At 41.6% G+C, this 20,845-nt stretch overlaps 3 protein-coding genes across 3 annotated transcripts; all 3 read right to left on the bottom strand.

The window, feature by feature from the left end:
- Positions 1-1,054: 1,054 nt before the first annotated feature.
- On the bottom strand, positions 1,055-7,980 carry LOC102701327 (protein transport protein SEC16A homolog). The gene is made up of 13 exons (XM_006646702.3): positions 5,751-7,980; positions 5,329-5,652; positions 4,975-5,103; positions 4,770-4,892; positions 4,494-4,649; positions 4,138-4,263; positions 3,931-4,065; positions 3,578-3,705; positions 3,382-3,493; positions 2,974-3,297; positions 2,747-2,863; positions 2,364-2,659; positions 1,055-2,274 (listed from the first exon to the last, which is right to left on the bottom strand). The coding sequence occupies exons 1-13, from the start codon at positions 7,773-7,775 to the stop codon at positions 1,725-1,727; spliced, it is 4,545 nt and encodes a 1,514-aa protein (XP_006646765.2). The 5' UTR covers positions 7,776-7,980; the 3' UTR covers positions 1,055-1,724.
- A 2,817-nt stretch (positions 7,981-10,797) lies between these two features.
- Positions 10,798-13,860, bottom strand: LOC102701052. Its single transcript, XM_040520735.1, has 9 exons — positions 13,502-13,860; positions 13,350-13,416; positions 13,085-13,162; positions 12,175-12,227; positions 11,705-11,788; positions 11,546-11,598; positions 11,398-11,462; positions 11,234-11,292; positions 10,798-11,098 (listed from the first exon to the last, which is right to left on the bottom strand). Exons 1-9 carry the CDS (start codon positions 13,808-13,810, stop codon positions 11,012-11,014), a joined length of 855 nt encoding a protein of 284 aa, XP_040376669.1. The 5' UTR covers positions 13,811-13,860; the 3' UTR covers positions 10,798-11,011.
- A 178-nt stretch (positions 13,861-14,038) lies between these two features.
- LOC102721991 (putative nitric oxide synthase) lies at positions 14,039-18,067 on the bottom strand. The gene is made up of 13 exons (XM_040520734.1): positions 17,624-18,067; positions 17,337-17,522; positions 17,163-17,249; positions 16,974-17,053; positions 16,799-16,880; positions 16,608-16,628; positions 16,131-16,176; positions 15,895-16,013; positions 15,545-15,658; positions 15,385-15,459; positions 15,195-15,284; positions 14,682-14,791; positions 14,039-14,535 (listed from the first exon to the last, which is right to left on the bottom strand). Exons 1-13 carry the CDS (start codon positions 17,999-18,001, stop codon positions 14,277-14,279), a joined length of 1,647 nt encoding a protein of 548 aa, XP_040376668.1. The 5' UTR covers positions 18,002-18,067; the 3' UTR covers positions 14,039-14,276.
- Between the last annotated feature and the right edge of the window lie 2,778 nt (positions 18,068-20,845).

The raw sequence follows: 20,845 nt of genomic DNA, 5'->3' as shown, positions 1-20,845 counted from the left end.
AAAAAAATTTTAGGAACTACACGCGCAGATGAAGAAATATCGCACTTGTGCCAACTCAACTGCAGCTTTTAAGAATAATATTAACAATGCACCGACCAAACAGAGAATACACGAGGAAGACAAATAAATAAATGATGATTTGGAGAAGAACATATTAACAAGGTTCCTTTTGTTGTATTTATTATACTCCTATGAAGGGCCCAGAATTAAACCAGTACATCAAGCATGAAAATGAAATAAACAATGCATGATTTATTTGACCAATAATCTAAGAAACAATGCATGATTTAGGGCTGTGGCCACGATCACACTCCAATAAGTTTGACCACTACTATCTCATACTCCAAGAAGGTCGTCATCCTCTTAAACTTCAATATAATGATTCTAAAAATAAAATTTTTGTGTGACAAAGAAAATAGACAAAGATTATAGGGTGAAGGGAGTATATTTTTACATACATAAATTCCTTAGAAAACTTTTTAAATTTTGTTATTTAACTTTATAACAAGATAGGATGACCTAGGTCATTCATATTTTTTGGAGTTTGATCCTAGCTATTTGTTTGGCAAGTGAGATGAAAAGATCAAAATTTTCCTATTTGTTTGACACATAAAGTAAAAGATCATATTTTTTGAGGCATATGGTGTGTCATGTGATCCTGATTGTCAACAAAAGAGTGGTGGATTGAATTGGTCTGCCTTGACTTTCATCTATACACCTCTAAAAATATGGATGTTTAAGCATTTGCTACTCTTAAAATATGACAATTAAGCAATGTATTTTGGATCTACATGTCATAATAAACATATATAATGACAAACTCTTAAACGATTTATTGTAGCATTTACAAATAATTGAATGCCCCTACAAATAAGATGCAACAATAGGCTAATTTATTTCCAAAAAACTTTATTCATCCAGTCGTTATGCACGAAAGAACATATGGTTCTGGCTTCGGGTTGCCTATGTTATATAAGCACACAAACTCATGACATGAATCAATCACTTCTCCATCTTTTAGAACGCCTGGTTAACAACACCGTACAAGAAGTAATATCCATAAACACGGTATCAGCTCTTTCTTCACGATGTGAAGCAAGACGAAGATTTTACTCGAGTATTGATTCACTGACTCCAAAGAATAAAATATATCATCATCACGGTATAGGAACAGTACAGTATAACAACACTCTCTACGCAGTCAAGGCTTTCTTTCTTACACTAGAATATTCAGACAGATGAGCTCTCTCTCTCTCTCTCTCTTCTATCCTTCTCCAAAAAATATGAAAAAAGGGTAAAAAAAATTGTGATAATACAATGACCAAAAAGGATGGTTGGCGGGTGAAATTCCCATTTCTTTGCGTCTTCAATGAATAATAATGGGGAAGGGCTGGGGTGGATTATCTGTACAATGGTGTCCACATGCTGCTTCCCACATGTAAAAAAGGACACCCAGCTCTTTTCCCTTCTCTCTAAATCATAACCAACATAGCTACAAAATGTTCAAAAAACCCAATTATGTAGGAGTACAGGGGGGCACACCTCACTTGACTCCAGATCACGCAACCTTGTGCAAGATCCGGGATGTCCATTTCATTTGTGGCATTCCCTTCATTTACTGTAAAACAATCCCTCTCCTTTTCCCCTCCCTTCCCTAGGGGTTTGCTGAGAGAGAGGATCAGGTTTTTACCAAGGTTGTTTCTGCGAAATCATGGGTCATACCATCAGAGCTCGACCTCATGAAGATCCTCTGTCAAACTGTTGAACTGCACAGATGAGTTGCTGTTGGACCGACTATGTGACGGTTTGCCAGGCATCAGGGGCGATGGCATGGTCTGCCCGTCAGGTGATCTAGCACCTGCCACAGCATTAATTTGTTCAGAGTACGTTCCACTCCATGATGCTGCCCTTGATCTTGAGAATGAGCTGCTGTTACTTCCCGATGACACCCCGGATCCATGGTTGGGGGTAGCGATATTATCCATGCTCGGATAACGCTGAATGGTAGGCACCATTGGTGGTGCTGAAAATTGTGTTGCTGGTGGTGGTGAAGAAAATGACGTTTCAGCTGGGGGTGAGGATGAACGTTCATCTGGATGAAAGGTTTCACCATGTGTCTCCGCTGCTTGGTTAGGCATCTGCTCTGCAGCGACAACGGTGGCAGTGGGCATAAAGAATTTGGCACCACTCGGTGGTGTCACAGATGCAACAGCCGGCTTGTTATAGGATGGAACCGCTCCTCCAGATACACCCTTGTTGAACGTGTCCACATATCTACAAATAAACACAGCTCCCCTTGGTTAATATGTTTACAGAAATATCAAAAAAGACATGAGCAAATGGCAGTATCATCGTTATATTACCTGGACCGGACACCCATTCGTCCACGGGCAGAAAACTGGTTCTGGCTAGGCGGAATTGGTGGCATCCCCAAACCATGCTCTGAAGAAGTTGAAGATTTCCAATCTGTGACTCCATTAGGAGTGTGACTTGTACTCATGGGGCCATTTAATGTATACTCTGCCACACCATTCTGGAATGAGGGTTTTGTTGGAGGTGGAGGGAGAGGAGGCTCCTCGGCAGGAATCTCAGCACCTTCCTCCACCCATCGCTTCAGCTTTTCGTCATAGTAAAACTTGTTTTGTTGCCCTAATTTGGCCTTCAAGACATGGGGAAGATCTTGGTATTAGATTTACTATGGGGAAGAGAAACTGAACAAGATGGTTGAACTAGCTCAGTTAAGTACCTGCCGGTGGGATTTTGAAACAAGTCCCATTGTCTTCTGCAGTGTGGAGCCTAACCAACCAAAGCGAGAACTACCAGATCCTGGTGCATTGCTCTGCGCACTGTCCGATCCAGCACCCTGTTATTTTTCAAACAAACAGAAAAATAAGATTTTTGTCACTCAGCATTCACTAATTAGAACCTACTGCCTATCTAAGCATCTACCTCAACCGAGGACAACATAATTACCTGTTTCGGGGTTCTGCCGAAGTCCGGTTCAGAAACACTTCTGTTGTGTGCAATCTTCCTGCCATTAACACCATTATCTGCCATCTCATTCATAGACTGCACTGATGAAGATGGCATTAACGATGACATGGTCATTACTGATTGGCTATTTGCAAATTTTGTAGCCGCAGGTGCAGCATAGCTCTCCTTATCACTAACAGTGCCCTGTGGCAATGGTGGAAGTGGAGCAGAAGGTGTACCCATCATGCGCGATATAGATTTATCGAGTGAGGTGAAAATCTTTCCAACTAGTTTTGCAGGGGCAAGATTTGTGCCATATCCACCCTAAACAACAGCAATCAATGTAAGTGCATTAATTGGGACAATGGGGAGCTCAGCTACAACGCAAAATAAGCTGTACGGATTTACCTGCTGGTGAGTGCGTATCCTGTCCTCCAGGTTGGAAAATAATTGCTTCCATGCTTCCAATTCTGGGGCACGGCCAGAGGCTTTCAGCACCTTCATAGATGCTTGACAATACCTTTAAGGAGATTCAGTTGGGTCATAATGTGAAAGTGTACAGCATTGAAGTCATTTGCTCACCAAGTACAAATCAACAACATACCTCAAAGAATCAGCAACCCTTCCCACTTCCGCAAGCATATATGCATATATCAGCTTATATGGCTGAAAGGGTAGCAGGATATACTGAGAATTACCAAGCACCTTCGCATATTCATAAATCTCTGTCCTCTGTTGTTGTATATCAAAATATTAGTCCAGAAAAGGGGACGGCAGAGTAAAAAATAAAGGAAATCAAGCGCCAGGTTAGAGGTTACACACAATTTTGTGTTCCAGCCTATGTATCTATGCAATAATTGCTTATAAATAATGCTAATTGCTAACATTAATTAATCGCTAAAAAAAATATAAAGAGCTTTCAGACAAGATTGCTGATAACAGCTGGCAGTAACAGACCTGAATGGCTTCAGGGCTGGCAAAAGTTCGAGGGCACTTCAGGTGGTCTGCGCCAAGGAGACATAACCTTGCACTTTCAGAGTATGAGTCAATATTTAACTCAGCAACTAAATAGCATGAATGCGCAGCTGCAACCTGTATCAAAAGGCATGTAAGGTACTTGGCCGCAGAAATAAATGTTAATTCTGCAAATACAATCATACAAACCTCATTTTTCTCTTTCCAAAGGCAATCTCCAAGATGGGTAATAACTAGGTCATCACCTTTTGTCCTATTTGCAGTTATGATAGCCAAATTCTCCTCCCAGTCATCCAACATGCCATTAGGACTAGGCTGTGCCACAAAAACAACAAATTATAAACTGAGCCGTTATTTAAACAGAAAGCTAATAATGAGATGGAGATGGTATCGATGGAGCCAGACACATCTTTTTTAAGAAAAAATCAAAGCAGCGTCATGGGACAGGCAAATGCTATGATAAGTTAAGAACAATTCTTACTATTTCTTCTAAACTACAGAATAATCCTGTAATGATCAAAGGAAAACTATTAATTATGCATTACCTCCATAGGCTGTTGAGAACCATAGTTGCTATAAGTGTTGCCGTCTGCAGTAAAAACATCTGCAGGTTGTCCAGCAATGAGAAGGCACAATGTTCGCAAAGGTGATCCGGATAGAAAATGGCAGTGGGCCATTTTCTTCACAGTATCGACATAAAACTGCACCACCGATCAGAAAAATAGTATGAACAAAACTAAATTAAGGAAAAGAAAACCTCATAGGCAAATCAAGCAAATTATTGAAATACAAACAAGAAGGTTTTATTAAGTCAAACAAACCTTATCACCAAGTTGCAAAGCAAGTATGATTGCAGGCCCCCACAATTGACCTTCTTGGGCACACTGAAGGGCTTCTTTTCTTCTCCCAGAAACTAGAAGATTTTGGACCTCTTGCGCAACAGCCTACAAGCAAAGCAGCTGCCTCAGCTGGGGACATTTAGGACTTAGCTAAATTCCACATCCATGTAATATAAATAACAATCACCTGCATCTGATTTTCAGAGGGAATATTCTTCATGCAACGAACATGGGATCCAAAATCCCCCATTTGAATGCTACTTCTCTTACAAGATGAAAAGAGCTTAGTTACTGCCATTTCTGGACCATCCGCCTCCTATCATTGAGAATTCAAATGAGAGTCGGAGATACAAAGGTGAAAGGCCAAACAATAAGGTTAAGCTAAATTTTAGACATGTCCATCGTATTAAAAGTAGTACAAGCTTGCCCTCTATGTATTAAACACTAGTTAATTAAGTGGATCATTCATTATATCCAACTCTGTTTTGGTAAAAACATAAGTATATATGCAATAAAATAGAGCATGAAAGCCAGAAAATACCTCTTGTGTTGGGTCAGAAGCAAAAGGTGAACGCAGTTTCCCATAGTGGTGGCATAGTATCTTCAACAAAGAAATAAGCAACTTGCGAGGATCACCTCTCTGGAATTCACTAGTCGATGATTCATACAGTGCAATCATGTCATCAAGCCATTTGTTCACATCCTTTGATGCAGCGCTTCCCCCAACAAGAGGGCCAGGAACAGGTTGACGACATAAAGCATGGAAGTAACTAAGTGCACTACCGTTACTGGCACTTAAAGCATCATCTTTGTCCGTGACCACCTCTGATAAATTAAGAACTGATACCATGCCACTAGAATTTCCCTTGAATTGCAAAATTAAAATAGAATGTTTTAGTAGTTTAACATATATAACTTTGGTTGATAACTAAAAGTATATCACAAAAGGAACCGTTACTATACCTGATTTCCAGTGTCATAGTTTGTGGCCATTGAGTTGTTTTCTTTCATAATTATAAGCTTCCCTCCAAACCCAAAAGCAACCAAAGCATGTGGTGGACGCCCAGCCGATGACCTCTCTTCATGCAGGGACTGCCCAAATTGCAAGTGTGGAGCATTTGGACCAAGAAATTGTTGCTGAGAGAAGTTCTTGGAGTTATCAGTACTGAGGTAGCTGTTTGACAAAGGCACTTGGGGGCTTGCCTGAGCTTGGTTATGGCTTCCGTACATGCTCTCCATTGGAGAAAAGCTTTGATTATTTGATACATTGTTGGCATCACCATAACCTTGGTTTGAAGAAGTCTCAAACCCCATGTAACTAGACTGGTGACCTGTAGCAGGCAGGGACCCCATGTAACCAGCCTGCTGACCTGAGTAAGGTTCAAATCCCTTGAAATTAGTTTGATGGCCTGCAGAAGCTTCAAATCCCTTGTAACCAGCCTGCTGAACCGTGGAAGGACTGAATCCCTTGTAACCACCCTGGTTATGTGTGGATGGCTCGAATGCCTTGTAATCACCCTGGTGATTTGTGGAAGGCTCAAAGCCCTTGTAACCACCCTGGTGGTGATCGCTGGAAGGTTCAAATGGCTTGTAACTGCTTTGGTTAACTGCTGATGGTTCAAATGACTTATAACTTGTCTGATGGGCGGTAGAAGGTTCAAACCCCTTGTAACCAGTCTGATGACCTGTGAGAGGTTCGAAACTCTTGTAACTGGTTTGTTGACCACCAATTGTGCTGTAATCATCCTGAGTACTTGACGATTCTAAGTTCACACTGCCATAATGGCTTGTAATGGTATTGGCAGTGTTAAAACTAACTTGACTATTTGCAGAGGAATTGAAAGATTCAGCATTAGCATGCTGACCAGAGACCTGAAAACTATTTGGTAGACTAGCCGTTGCGCTTTCAGGTTGCATAGAGCTACTGAATGAATCTGTCTGCCACTGGCTCTGATAACTATAGCTATTTGAGAAAGAGTTATGTTGGGCCACCTGATTGTGGGCAGGAAGATCCACGGTCTGTTTGACGCTATAATTTGCGTCAGCAGAAGATGCAAGGACACCATGGTTTGCTCCATCCTGAACAGCGTTAGCTGTCCCAACCTGCTGGTATGACTCAAGCGATTGCCACTGCTGTGTGTTGGTATCGAAGTACCAGCCTGGGTACTCAGCGTAAAATACCATGTTGGGCGGGTACTCCGAGGTGCCCCCCTGTCCCCAGGTGGATACACCCCCTGTGGTGGTGCCCTCCTCCGCAATTGTCTCTAGCGCTGACTGTGTCGAGTTATGCATGTAAGTAGCGGCCAACTGCTGCTGGACATTCTCAGTGCTGGTGTCAACCTGGGTGGCGTTACCATGCATATCCGAATTGTCGACTTGGTACCACTGCTGTGTCACCTCGTCGTACTTCCACCCAGGATAAATGCTTTCCAAATACTTGGGATCTGTGGAGTCCAGCGCGCCAGTTGCGCTCTGCTCCAGCTGCTGCTGCTGCTGTACATCGGCATTCTGATTGGAGGTGCCACCGAAAAAATCCTGATCCGTCACCTGAGCATCCAAGGTCTGGGTAGCACCGAGGATCCCTTGATCGGATGCCTCCACGGTCCCAAGGACGGAGCTGTGGTTCCCAGGCATGCTCCCAAGAAAGCCGTCATCACCACCGGCGCTTGCAGAGAGATCACTGAAGGGATCAGCCCCATCGTCAGCAGCGCCTCCAAACGAGGCCCACTGTACCTGCTTGACCGTTGTGTGGTGGACGGCGGCCTTCCCTGAGTCCGTTGGGGCCTCGACGGCAGGGGAAGACTGCGCATCGTCGTCGGCGAGGCTGAGGGAGGAAACGTCTGGAAGCAAGGGCGGGTCCTGCTGGTGGTGGGAGGCAGGAGCGGGGACAGGAGGAGGAGGTGGAGGGGCGGGGTCGTCGTCGTCGTCGACGAGCTTGTCGAAGAAGTCGGCGTCGGTCTGGTCGTCGGCGAGGAAGGAGTCGGCCATGTGGGGGATCGAGGAGATCTCGGGGGAGGAGGGTGGATCTAGGGTTTGGGTGGGGGGAAGAAATGGCGACGGCAGGGAGGCGGAGGCTTACCGGCGGGCAGGGAGAGGTGGATCCGGAGGTTGATTTGGGCGCTCTCTCTCTCTCTCTTTCTCACCACGCCCGACCTCGCATCGCCGTCGCCCTCGCCGTCGCCATCTTCATCTTCATCGTCTTGTTGTTCCCCTTCCTTTCTTTCCTTCCTCTCCTTCAATTCCCTCCTGCTACCTACTTCTTCTGTCTTTGGGAGTTTCTTTTATTTCTCCCTGTTATTACTATACTTTCCTTCTCTTTTGTTTTTCTTAGCTTTGTTACACACAATACACACCTGCTATACCCTTCTCTTCCAAAGTTTACTTTAATGTATAATGTATGTATCTACGATAACATGTCTATTTAAATATTTATAATGATGTGTTATCGTGAAGACTACTTCAGACGAAATCACTTTATGTGAGTGAATTTTATTTATGTGGATGTTGTGCCATGACGGTTTGTATATAATCAAAATAAACTATAAGGAGAGGCGGTTAAATTGATGCTCAATACTTTTATGAATTGTGCTTTGTTATTTTGTATGAAAAGTTTATGCGAAAAACTTAGGTGTTGTTTTTTTGTCTTTGTACAATAGACACTCACCCTTACTAGACATTATTGATTTGTCTTTTTCTCCGTCCCCTCCAATACTGTAGGGTTATCCTTATGGTTTTTCTTTTCATTTTAAGCTTCTCGACAGTTATGGTATATCAGGATTGGAATTCAGTCCAAATCCAACATATGCATCGAAGTCGGAATCTGACTATTTGTCCAATTCAGCTAAAAAGGCATTTGGAGAAATAAACAATGTTATAGCAAATTGTTACACATATGGCATTTTACATAATTTACCAACAACTCGTGTTATAGTTTATAGACAAATTCAAACCAACGACAAGCACATGAGTCTATGTTTTGTCACCAGAAAATATCACCGTAGAAGCAATTTTGTCAATAAAATACCACCCCCTTCATTCTAGTGGTCTTGTGTTAGGTGTTGGGAAAGATCATTTTTCACGTGTATTATATAATGATCTAATGAAACATTCAGTTCCACCTAGATTTTTAGTGCATCTTAGGCATTTAGAAAAAAATAGTTCATGCTAATGAAGTGTAATCAACGGATCTAATGGTGGTTGCATTTCATAGACGAAATCACTAATACAATATAATTTCCTATAACTTCACTTGTTGATGGCAAAACGTACAATCGAACAGTTGTCAGTGACAAAAGTTACAATTTCTCTACCTTATATGTCTAGCCATCTGCAATAAATTTATATAATTAGTAATTTGATTCTATAATGGTCCATAAAATTGTTTATATGATATTAAGCTATCTATTAAAGTGATCAACAAAATATTTTTTTCTCCTCAACCAGATATCACACTATTGTAGTGACATAACACAGATATCACAATCACACGGAATCAACCGATATCCAAATAAAAATAAGCAAGTAAACATAGTATACCAATAGAACGAGGTTTCATATACAGAATGGTTAGAGAATGGTCAGAGGAAAGGTCGACTTTTCACAATATGGTCATCAAACATGATATTAATCCATGTCGAAAAATCATGCCCATTAATATTACTTCCGCTGAAAATTTAAAAGAGGATACTTTTACAACTGAGTGAAATAGAAGTATAGCATTTTTGTGCACTGTTTTTCTGCCAACTATAAAACCTGCGTCGGAAAAAAGTGCATGTTCTGCACCATCCCATGGTATCAAATTCGCCTACGGTTATAGGCCCTTGTTTCTTAGATGTCACTACAGCATTGGGTTTCTTGTTGCTAGATTATCTGATATTTGGAAAATAAAGTGTGCTTGTCTTTTTGTTTCTGCTTATGATTATATGTCAAAATTTAAATTTTCAACCTTAAATTTAGAGTTGACTTTCTGTTTTTTCATCAAAGTTTCTTTTACAACCATAACTTTTAGATGGATAAGAATACATATATAAAAATTTTATTCATAAATTATTTTTCGTTTACACATATGTTAGTTGAGTTTTTATGAAAAAGCAAAACAATCACCCCTACAACCTTTAGCTTATCCACACATGTAGTTATCATAGTGAATATGATAGCCAACACACATACGCTTTAGCCTACCTTGTCAAGCTTCCCCCCGACTAGATGTACTGCTGCATTCATCTGCTTGGATGGAAATAATCCTACAGAAAAGTTTCCTCCACAAATTAGTAAAAGCACTAAGGTGGTGTTTAGTCGTCAAAATTTTTTGGTAAAAACATCACATCGAACGTTTGACCGGATGTCGGAAAGGGTTTTCAGACACGAATGAAAAAACGAATTTCACGGCTAGCCTGGAAACCGCGAGACGAATCTTTTGAGCCTAATTAATCCGTCATTAGCACATGTTGATTACTGTAGCACTTATGGCTAATCACGAACTACTTAGGCTCAAAAGATTCGTCTCAAGATTTCTTTCATAACTGTGCAATTAGTTTTTTGGTTCATCTATGTTTAATGCTTTATTTAGGTGTCTAAAAATTTGATGTGATGTTTTTGGAAAAAAATTTTGGAAACTAAACAAGGCCTAGCCTAAGTTCTAGAGAGGATATATGAAATCTTAAATAATTGCAGAATTTCTCTTCTGCTACTATGCTTGTGATACAGATGATAACTCTGAATGCAACTGAAACTACAAAAATCTCTCCATCTAATGTGTGGTGCCTCTGGCTGCAGTTTGAATCTACAAATCTTACAACTCAGATTGCATACTGTATGGTAAGCATATCCATCGTATCGTACAGTATAGAGAATCGGTAACCAATTCATCAAATTTGATCAAATAAAAATAAACGGGTTCAACTTTACCGCTTTGAAACTCATGGAGGCTCGCACAAAATTACACTTGAAAAAACATAATTCGGATTAACTGCAGGGAATGTGGACACAATATGTCCATTTCACATCAATGGACAAAGCAACAGGGAATGAATGCCCTATATATGACGCAAAACATTACAAAATGTCATGTTGCTGCTGCACCAGCGGCACGTTTACACTTCTTCAAGGCTGATAAACCATATTATTTTCTTTCCCAGCTAGTATAAAGTAAAAGATTCACTCATGTATTCAGAATCTCTTCACTGATAAAAAAAAGTACAGGAGATGAAGCTGAGTTTGGACAGTCAGATAGGGACACCATAGTTCACAATCTTCGAGAGGGTATTATTAAGTACTCTCTTCTCCTTCACCTGAGAAGCTAGGACAGATATCTGCAATTAAAAATTAACCTTGCTATGAATTAACATCACAGAACTCCCACCATCAAAATACCAGTATCTTGGTGTAAAACTGGTTTATGATAAAAGTGTTTGGTATGTTCCATACCATGGAAAAGGAAAACTGACCTCTGATCGAAATTCAGATGCATGTGCTTTGGGAAGCTGATCAAGAATGTTCTTCAGACCTAATAGGACACAGCTCATCGTATGAAAAATTCAAGATGAGGCAATGCCTGTTCTAAAATTCAATTGACAAAAAAAAGGGGATGTCACAAGAAATTGTTACACACCTACTGCTTGTTTTTCAATATCACTTATCTGGTTCAGCTCACTTTGAATAGCATGCCCCTCTTCCCTGAAATAAGTAAGCAAGTTCAACGTTGTACTAGAAAAGGGAAGACAAAAATAAAGGTAAAAGGTTTTGAAAAGGAGGCTTGCCTGAGTGTATTCCATCCTTTCTGAAATCTTTTCTCAGCGGTTGCTGCTCTATCCTGAATTGCATATGCAATAAATCAGCCATGAAGAATTGTTGAACTCAAAATGTCCAGTTTGACAACAGATGGTTCAGTTTTTTTTTATAAAAAATAAAAAATATACCAGCAACTTTTGGCTTTCATTGGACACAAGATTGACAGTTTGTCGCATGTGATTCACCTCAGCTTGAATGCCAGAAAGTAGGGTCTGCAATTTGGAAACTTATGTAATACAATCAACATAAGCTCTATTCATTCTAAAGAAAATCAACCCTGCAATTTTTTTGGATGAATATAGGTAGAATGCATGAACTTAATGAAATTATTTTCTATGCTGGTTTTTATACGAATTTGTGTTTCACTCTGTTTCGGTACAAAGATTGTATCACAAAATGGTCATGACAGTAATAATTAGCACTAAAGCATTATATCCAGTAGGTGTGGATTGTGAATCTAGTCAGCGAGTAGTAAGGACATGATAGTTTGTAAGGAAAATGGTGGATGCAACTATCGAGACTTGGAGGTAGGCAGGTAGGAAGTAGCAATATCAAGAATTCACAAAATGTGCTAGCTAAACAGATAGTCAGTGCTTACCTCCTTGCTTACAAATATGCGCCGCACTCGTTGGATCAGGTAGCTCCTTGGCCCTGCAACACATTTAGTCACACTAATGTTAGTGGTATATAAGAAAAGGTCTGGCATTTTAGCTTCTTGAAACAATAACAGATTAACAGATCAAGGGCCTCATCCTTTTGGCAAATTCATATAAGAATATGGCGACATTTGAATTTTAGAGCTTAACTTTGTTTGGTATTTTTTTCATCGTAGCTTATTTTACATCATTTGCTTATTGAACGATAACAACACGTATATAAAAGTTTTGCCGACAAATTATTTTTAACTGCCAATATGCTGTTTCGCTTATGCTTATTATAAGCGAAACGACGAGGGTGCAAACTTCCATTGCATCACCGTCCTTGTGCCATACTTCCATCAGATGCTAGGCAGCTAGCTCTATAGTGTGTAAGCTGATGATTTGAAACTGATCTTCTCGATATTATTATAGAATTAACGAAATCCAATCATCAGAGCAATGTGGCGATTATAATAAAACAGTTTGAACTGACAAATTATCTACTCATGATGTTTAGGTTGGATCTAATTAATAGCCCAAATAGGTATTAGTACATTTTAATCAGTTGTAAATGGACTGTTAAGAGATTGATTCCAAAAGCTTACTTTTGTTGTTACAGAAACACTAAGTAAGTAAGTATTCCTTAATGTAAACTGTAGCAATTGGTGTTACATAACAGAATGCAGTTTTGACATATGATACCAACAGGTACATGTTCACATCATGTAAACTGTACCATGTGTAAAGCATTCCAGAAGTAAGTATCCCTTTGTGAATGTAAAGCAAGCCACCAACTAAACTCTAGTACAAACAGCTGAAACTTGTCCAGTATATCACTGCAAAGCAAATGGTTTCCAGGAAACATATTACTTTTGAACAGCACGATTCCAGCAATAGCGGTGGAGCCTGCAGCAATCCCCGGATGCTCGATCGCCATGATGACACCCTCTGCAAACATGGCAACTGAGAACTCAATATTTGATGAAACATCAAAAGCACAACACGAATTCAAGAATAAAAAACACCAAGTATAAGCAATCAAATTTCGATTATTAGAGATAAAGAACAGACCGACATTACACATCAATGCGTAAATTTCTAGTTTCTGAGTTACGACGTAACAAGAAAAAGGCACCTTTGATCTTGTCGAACACCACCTGCTCGTGAGACGCGTACTCGTTCTTTATCCATTCCAACTCCTCCTAAGATTAGAGGGGGAAAGCGTTGGAGCGTTAGCAAATTTGGTGAGATCGGAGCGAGCGGGGAATGGGGCAAGAAAGGCGGCACCTTTGCGGTGTGGGTGAGGCCAGGGAAGGCAGCGAGGGCGTTGGCCTTGGCCGAGGAGGCGGCTTCTGCGGCGGCGATGGCGGACGACTGAGAATGGGCGATGGCGGTGTCGATGGCCGCCCTGGCGGTGTCGATGGCCGCCCTGGCGGCGGCGGCCATATCGGCGCCGAAGACCTCGCCTCGGCGGGTGAGGTCCGCGGCCGCAGCAGCAGCGGAGGCGGCAGAGGAGGCGACCATGGAGGAGATGGAGCCGCTGTCCGGGTGCGTCGCCGGCGGCGAGTCGCCGGAGCTCGCGGGCCCGTCGGTCATGATTGTGCGGGTCTCTTCTGTTGTGCGTCTCGTCGGAATCCGGTGGACCGGAGGAGGAAACGACCAACAGGGCGCTTTCTGGCTTCCCAGAATACGCCTCCTGACTTTGAATACGCATTCTAGGCATACGCATTGTAAACGCAAACACACATTACGAGTGCTAAGCTAGAAGAACGTGCCGTAGAAGGGGCAGGGCATTGGCCAAATATTCAGGCATAATTTTTCGCGACATATGGAATTATTTAGGCATTAGAAATTCAGAATATGGTATATATGTTTAGGGAGATGATCATCCAAGATTTCCTTCCATTTTCTTGAAAGTGACAAAATATTATTCCAGAATCACTTAAAACTTTCAACCACTTTATCCTAAAACTGTCATCGCTATCACCTCATCTGACAACTCCGCTCTATTTGGACTACACGAATACACAAATGCTGTTGTTGTAGGTAAACAAATGCAGCATCAGTAATGCCATTTTGGTCTCAACTCCTCTTCTTCCTCCGTCAACTCCTGGTATCTATACCATTGCGATGCTGCTTTACCAACCGGCAATGGAGGTCGGACAAAGATCTCAACAGGCTTGGGAACATGTACTGTCAAATGCAGTTCGCCGCTCTCATTGTCTTCTTCCTCAGCACTCTCATCTGAATTGCTTGATGGCACGCCAAGCGGCTCAACCGCGATCCACCCGAGCCCAGAAATTGCAATGTCACAAGCAGGTCTGCACAACAGAAGATGTCCTCAAACGTCAATAATATATGAAAGCAGCTGCTCAGACAAAACACAACCCCATATTCTTCATATACTGTACGCTAGATGAATCATTGAAGCTATGGCTTCGGTGTTAGTTGCAAAGAGTTGGAGTACCTATCAAGTTCTTCATATTTTATCTGCAGCTCACGCACACCCTGAAGGCCAACCCATCCTTCAGCTTTCTCTTTGCCAGATGGGGGAGTCAATGTAACTCCAACTTCGCTCTGAAAAGGTTAAATAAAAAAACTGGTAAAAAAATCCCATTTTTACAAGATATGGTTTTTAGCACAGAGAACAAAAGGCATGTCAGTTTTGGTAAATTTGCATGCTACATGATACTTATTTTTTGAGACAAATAGAGATATAGAAAACATGAATGGTGGCAAATAGATGTAGTTATGATATATCCACAGAGGTTTTCATGTGAGAATTGATGTGGACGGCATGGAAGATATATCAGCATATCTATTTGAAGGGAAATATATCTAAAAAATTCAAGTCAGAATTGTGATTTGAATTTCGAGACCAAAATGTTTTCTCGGTAGCTTGGTGCTTCCTAAGTAGAAGAACCTAGCAGAAGTAAATCATTAGCTGCAAACAGATGTTTTTTTTTATGCAAGCACATACCTTGTAAAACTCATCTGCCTCTGTGGTCGGGACCATATTAATCTTTAGTTTCTTGGGACCATAGAATGTCAATCGTGTGCGTGGAAGAGCCTAGGTTGAATGGTTCATTAACAATTAGTGGCTACGATTAGAGTGAAGAAATAGAAATGATAGGAAATTCTTAGAATTGAAGTTGGGCTCAAGTAGGCACCTTGACAACATCAATACGGACTAGTCCACCCCAGAATAACGAATTCCCACTCAATCCAACATCTGTATCATTAGCCTGAACATAACATTATATTCTGAAGAAAGGATTAGTGTGCATGTTTTGAGAAAGAAACATGTGCACCACTGACAAAAATACATACAGGGAAACACCGTGCCCTTAAACGACTTTGTGGTGCAAGAGAAGGCAGATCATCAGCATGGATAACTGCTGCTTGACGGTGGTGAAGATGGACTCCAGGCGTATCATATAATTTCTGCATATATATATTCGAGATTATCGTAGTCTCTTCATGTGCCAATGTGTCAGAGAAGTATAATATAGTATGTCATGTATCAGAGAAGTATTTAGTTTCAGCATGTCAGCAATATAGAAGAGAACATTTGAGCTCAGCATAGCTACATCAATAAAGATGGTACGGCAACTTAACAAGAAAATAGTACATATAAATCTCAAAACTAAAGACAAACAGAGTAACAAACAGTATCATACCCCGCCTCCTAGAAATGCATCAATCTGAATAGGACCAAGGGTTGTTCCAGGAACAGCAGATTGTATTGGCTTGTACTTTTGTGCTGCAGCAGCCACTGGATCCTTATATGCCATCGTCCCTACAAATTAGGCCCTCTATATATTAGTGTAATGAAAACATAGGAGCAAATGAAATGAGCAATAGTTTGAAAGGGCATATGACAATACAATACTAGTTAAGATTGGTAAGGACATACTTAACAAAGCGCTGATAAATGCAGATTTCCCCACATTTGCTGAACCCTGAAATGGTTTATGAAATTCATAAGGCATAAATATAATAGCTGACAAGCAGACATATTGCTCATATTGTTTGAGGCTCTATGAATTACAAGATTCTATCATTCAGTGAGCGTAATGTAAAGCAAGGGAGAGAATATGAATAAACTATCTGTGGGTCTACACATGTTAATTGGTGGGTAACATCCAATTTTCGATTTTCATATACTATTACTTAAATAAAGAACCGGTATCCAATATTAGATCATTAAGCATCAAACTACTCACAGTGATATGATATATGAATGCATCGTGTACAGTTTGTACAAATGGCAACAAGCTGTGTCCAACAGAATTCATCAAAAGGATAACACAGTGGTCCACCTAAAACTCTAAATCACAAGAATTCATAAAGAACTGAAAAAAAAATGAGGTGTAGGATACTTGGTGCTTACCAGTATATATACATCTCGGCCCTAACAATAAAGAAAAAAGAACATTGTTATCAGGATTGTGAAACATATAACAATCAGGGAAGTCGAGGCTAGAAAACTAGTCAATTGCCTAACACAACTGCAGGAAAGAGAATGGACGGGAACATGTTTGCATAGTATAACCGATAAAACAAATACTCTTGAATGCTGACCTTTTTTTCCTGTTGAATCTCTGATATAACCCCAGTGATGCCAACCAGTGATTTTGAGCTTGTCAAATGGACACCAAGTACGCTACAGATGCCAAGCAGCACACTCAATTTCCGTTTTGACAAAACGGAAAACCTGATGCAGGTGATTGAGGGAAGAGGGGGAAAATAGTCTTACTTGAGCTTCTTCTTGACAATTGCCTCCACAACCCAGTCGCCAATGCAATTCAAGTCTGTATCTCTAGGAAGAAGATCGACCTAAACAAGAATCCGCTTTATTCCATCAGAAAAGGAAGCATATTTAATTGGCTGACAACAGCAATTAGTCCTGAAACACAAGTGCGCATGCAGTATGTAAAACACACACCTTTGTGATCACTAGTATAATAGGATTAGCACCAGCAAAATCACGCACACGTGCCAGGAAGCTTCCGTTGAAGTCAACTATGTCAACCTGCATTTAACCGCCAAAATGAGTGCCAAGAAGAGAATGTATCAGCCATTGCGTTTGACAGACAGATAGGACATGTAGATGAATTACCAGCTTAACAATCAAAGCTTTCTCATGACGAAGGTAGGAGAGCTTCTCCCTGAGTTGCTCTGCAGAAACAAACTGCTTTCCTCCAGGATAGCCCCCATGGCCACCGACAGCAGTCACCATGTGTCCATGAGACAGGAGCTTGCATCTCCCACATAGCACGGTTCTGAGCTGATGATGCCTCTTCTTCTGCTCGCATGCATAGAGTACTAGTAAATGCCTATGTCTCATATATGCTCGAATCCTGATATACTAGCAGTAATCGTCGGAGAAGAAAGAACATTGATTACCAGCTCGTAGGTGGCCGGGTCGACGTAGCCGGGCGCGGCCTCCTCGGCCGTCTGCAGCGGCGCGCCGCAGCCGTAGCAGGCGGCGCCGGAGGGCTTACGCGCGAGGGCCTTGCGCTTCTCCCGGCGGCGGCGGCGCCTCTCGGCGTCCTCCGGCGCGAGGACGCGGGCGGCAGCCTCGGCGGCGAGCTGGCTCCCGAGGAAGCGGTCCCCACGGGAGGGTGCGGCGGGCCCGGCGCCGTCCCGAGGAGGTGGGGCGTTGGAAGCGGCGCGAACGGTGGAGGAGGAGGAGGAGGCCGGCTTGGGGGCGAGCTGTGGCGCCGGCGTGTTGGGGAAGGAGAGGAAGAGCAGCCTGTGGCTCAGCAAGGGAGGCGCCGCCATTGCCGCTGCCGCTTCTCACTCTCGCTTCTCTTTTCCCTCCTTATCCACGGCTCGCAGTATAAAATACGTATACCTACGATTGTGTATGGAGTACGTATACCGTATACCACTATTTAACTGATAATAATTCTGCTGTTTATTTGTTATGCATGAGTAACAATTTCCTCAAATAAATTTAATAATAGTAACTAAAATATACCATATCCATACACTTTGCTTTAGGAGAAAATATAATACTCAGAGCTAAAATAAAATACTATGACTCGTGGCCAAAGGAGTGAGACAAGAAAAAAAAATATTGGTTAAGATGACATAAGGATGACCATCCATTAAGATGGAAGAAATAAACAAGAAAAATGTATAGCTATCGAGGATAGTTGAGATTAGTTGTATACCGTAGCATATGCCTATAATCTGCATGTCAATTACACAACCAGTGACCTCTAAGAGATGAGCATAACACTAAGTCGATCAATTATGCGTGTTGATTGTCTTTAGGCCAACACCTCGAGACGGAGTCAAAACCAATGAAACCACCGTAAAGGTTACGGTACTAGATAGATAGTTTTAACACAGATTCTCACTACGAGAGTGAGAGGAAGGTATTTTGATAGTCTTATAAAAAGGGTACAGTGCTATCAGGCGTTGTCATTGTCGATGCATTGAAATGTTGTTAGCCTGACCACCTGTAACTATGTTGTTGTGCTCCATCGTCTATACAGACCTGGTAGCAAGTGATCTATATTATATTGAACTGACACCTCTTGATTGACCTATTTCCAGTCTTGTCTCTAATAGGCCCGTCGTTGCACCCTGTAATCAACGCTCTCAACCCCGTCATCACCCTCCCTTGGCACCGCTTATACCTCTTTCGTCCCACCGCCCACTTGCCTCATCGCTAAATCCGGCCAAGGAAAGCTTGGGGTGGGTAACTTCACCTCGACGGGCAAAGCCTCCCTTGTAGACCGAAAGTTACCTCTAGCCTGCCTATGGATCTCGCAACCGAGGGAAGGAGCTCCACGTGGAGAAAGAGAGGAGACGATCCATCTACACCACCCCATTGCGAACGTTCTCTTACTATCGCCACTTCCTTATGCCATATTGGACCCCCTCCTCTTTATCGTTGCCCATCATCCTCCTTTTTCGGATATGGCCAAGGGACATCTTAGATTGGGCTAGGTTTGGCAATTCCATTCCTAGGGTCAGGGACTCTATGGGAATCCACCCCTACAGGAATGAGGACTGGGGAAACTTTCCACCCGTGAGGAAGCGAGGGCGGAGGCAAGGATAAAGAGTCACATGTCGCTAGAGATGGCAATGGGTAAATACCCATCCGGTATTGATATCCCAGACCCATACCCACCAACAAAATTTCGTACCATCAAAATACCCATACCCATCACGAGTAGGAAAATTTCCCCATACCCATACCCACGTGGGTAAACCTTACCCGTCGGGTTACCCATATACCCGCAACAGTTTAAAACAATCTAAATTACATAGTTTTCATACAGTATATTACAATAGACACTAGATACTAAAGACATCATACATTCATATAGCGTAGTGGAAAATGTATGAATTGTTTAAATACCTATGGTTTTGGTTAATTGAGCTAAGCTAATTTAATATTAGGCCATGACGCATATTTAAACTTGCGGGTATTTATTTTAAACGGGTATGGGGATCATAAGAACGTTTCCATACCCGCGTACCCATCGGGTGAAGCTATTTGTCCGATTACTTACCCACGGGTAATATATTTAGTTCGTACTCGTACCCTAATAGAGTAAATAACCATCGGGTCTCGGGTCATGGGTCCCCGTTGCCATCTCTACATGTCGCCTCATCCACTCCACGTCGATGCCTAGTAAGCTGCCTCTTGCCATCCATGCCGAAGGTCACCCCTCAAGTTGTCTCCTCCCCCCACCACGTCGGTCGGGTGACAGTGCTATGCAAGGCCTCGATCAAGCATGTTTACCAACCTACCTTGCGTCGTCGTCCTCGTCTCACCGACCGAGAGGACATGCTCTCCACTGCTAGACATACAACTCTATCTTTTTTATATACTTATGCTTAGAAGCTAAAATTTAAATTTTTAACCTTGAATTTAGAGTAAATTTTGAGATTTTATCATTATAGTTTATTTTTTACGTTGGTTTTTATCAATAAGAACACGTATATAAAAATTTAATTGATAAGTTATTTTTCATTTACAAATATATTATTTATCTTTTTCTCTCAATAAGCTAAACAATCACCTCCGAGTTATCGATAGCCGTTGCGCTTCACCACCTCCCTAGTCAGCTGTCGTCCTCACCAAGCATATATCTGGGCGAGGGAGAGCCAGATCCAGCCGTGTGGGGTCCGGATCCGCCCGAACCGCGGTTCGTCTTCAGAGCCAGAGCAAAACTAATTAAAATTCTTACACTACACTAGTTTAGTCTGTTCCTAAATATTTGATGTCGTTGATGTTTGATTATTCGTCTTATTTAAAAAATTACATAATTGTTAATTATTTTTATATCATTTTATTTATTATAAATATACTTTCATGCACATATATAGCTTTATATTTTTTTAAAAAAAGAAAGAAAATGGACAGTTAAACATGTGTCAAAAGGATGGTGTCAAATATTTAAGTACGGGAGGGAGTGCGATCTATGGTGTGGTATGTATACTCCATGTGGTTTTGTAGCGCAAAACTGAACATTTTCTTTTTTAGAGTGAGACAGCTAGCAAAAGTATGCTGCTATACATTACATAGATGGAAGAAAACGACTCCAGGGCCAAACGAAAAGGATGGACATTTGCTCAAAATCCTAGTCAGGACCTCTCCTTTCT

The sequence above is a fragment of the Oryza brachyantha genome, chromosome 2, assembly GCF_000231095.2.
Source record: "Oryza brachyantha chromosome 2, ObraRS2, whole genome shotgun sequence".
Classification (NCBI taxonomy): domain Eukaryota; kingdom Viridiplantae; phylum Streptophyta; class Magnoliopsida; order Poales; family Poaceae; genus Oryza; species Oryza brachyantha.
The sequence above is the reverse complement of the archived record's forward strand: the minus strand, read 5'-3'. Positions and strand labels throughout refer to the sequence as shown.

Excerpts from the sequence above, each read along its gene's own strand:
- LOC102701327 (XM_006646702.3), bottom strand. The coding sequence starts at position 7,775 with ATGGCCGACTCCTTCCTCGCCGACGACCAGACCGACGCCGACTTCTTC. Across the intron at positions 5,653-5,750 it reads ACTATGACACTGGAAATCAG|GGAAATTCTAGTGGCATGGT; the intron begins GTATAGTAACGG and ends TTGCAATTCAAG. Across the intron at positions 3,298-3,381 it reads GGATACGCACTCACCAGCAG|GGTGGATATGGCACAAATCT; the intron begins GTAAATCCGTAC and ends GCTGTTGTTTAG.
- LOC102701052 (XM_040520735.1), bottom strand. The coding sequence starts at position 13,810 with ATGACCGACGGGCCCGCGAGCTCCGGCGACTCGCCGCCGGCGACGCAC. Across the intron at positions 13,163-13,349 it reads GGTGTTCGACAAGATCAAAG|AGGGTGTCATCATGGCGATC; the intron begins GTGCCTTTTTCT and ends CCATGTTTGCAG. Across the intron at positions 11,099-11,233 it reads CATCTGAATTTCGATCAGAG|ATATCTGTCCTAGCTTCTCA; the intron begins GTCAGTTTTCCT and ends TTTTAATTGCAG.
- LOC102721991 (XM_040520734.1), bottom strand. The coding sequence starts at position 18,001 with ATGGCGGCGCCTCCCTTGCTGAGCCACAGGCTGCTCTTCCTCTCCTTC. Across the intron at positions 15,659-15,894 it reads ATGCATTTCTAGGAGGCGGG|AAATTATATGATACGCCTGG; the intron begins GTATGATACTGT and ends ATATATATGCAG. Across the intron at positions 15,460-15,544 it reads TAAGGGCACGGTGTTTCCCT|GCTAATGATACAGATGTTGG; the intron begins GTATGTATTTTT and ends TGTTATGTTCAG.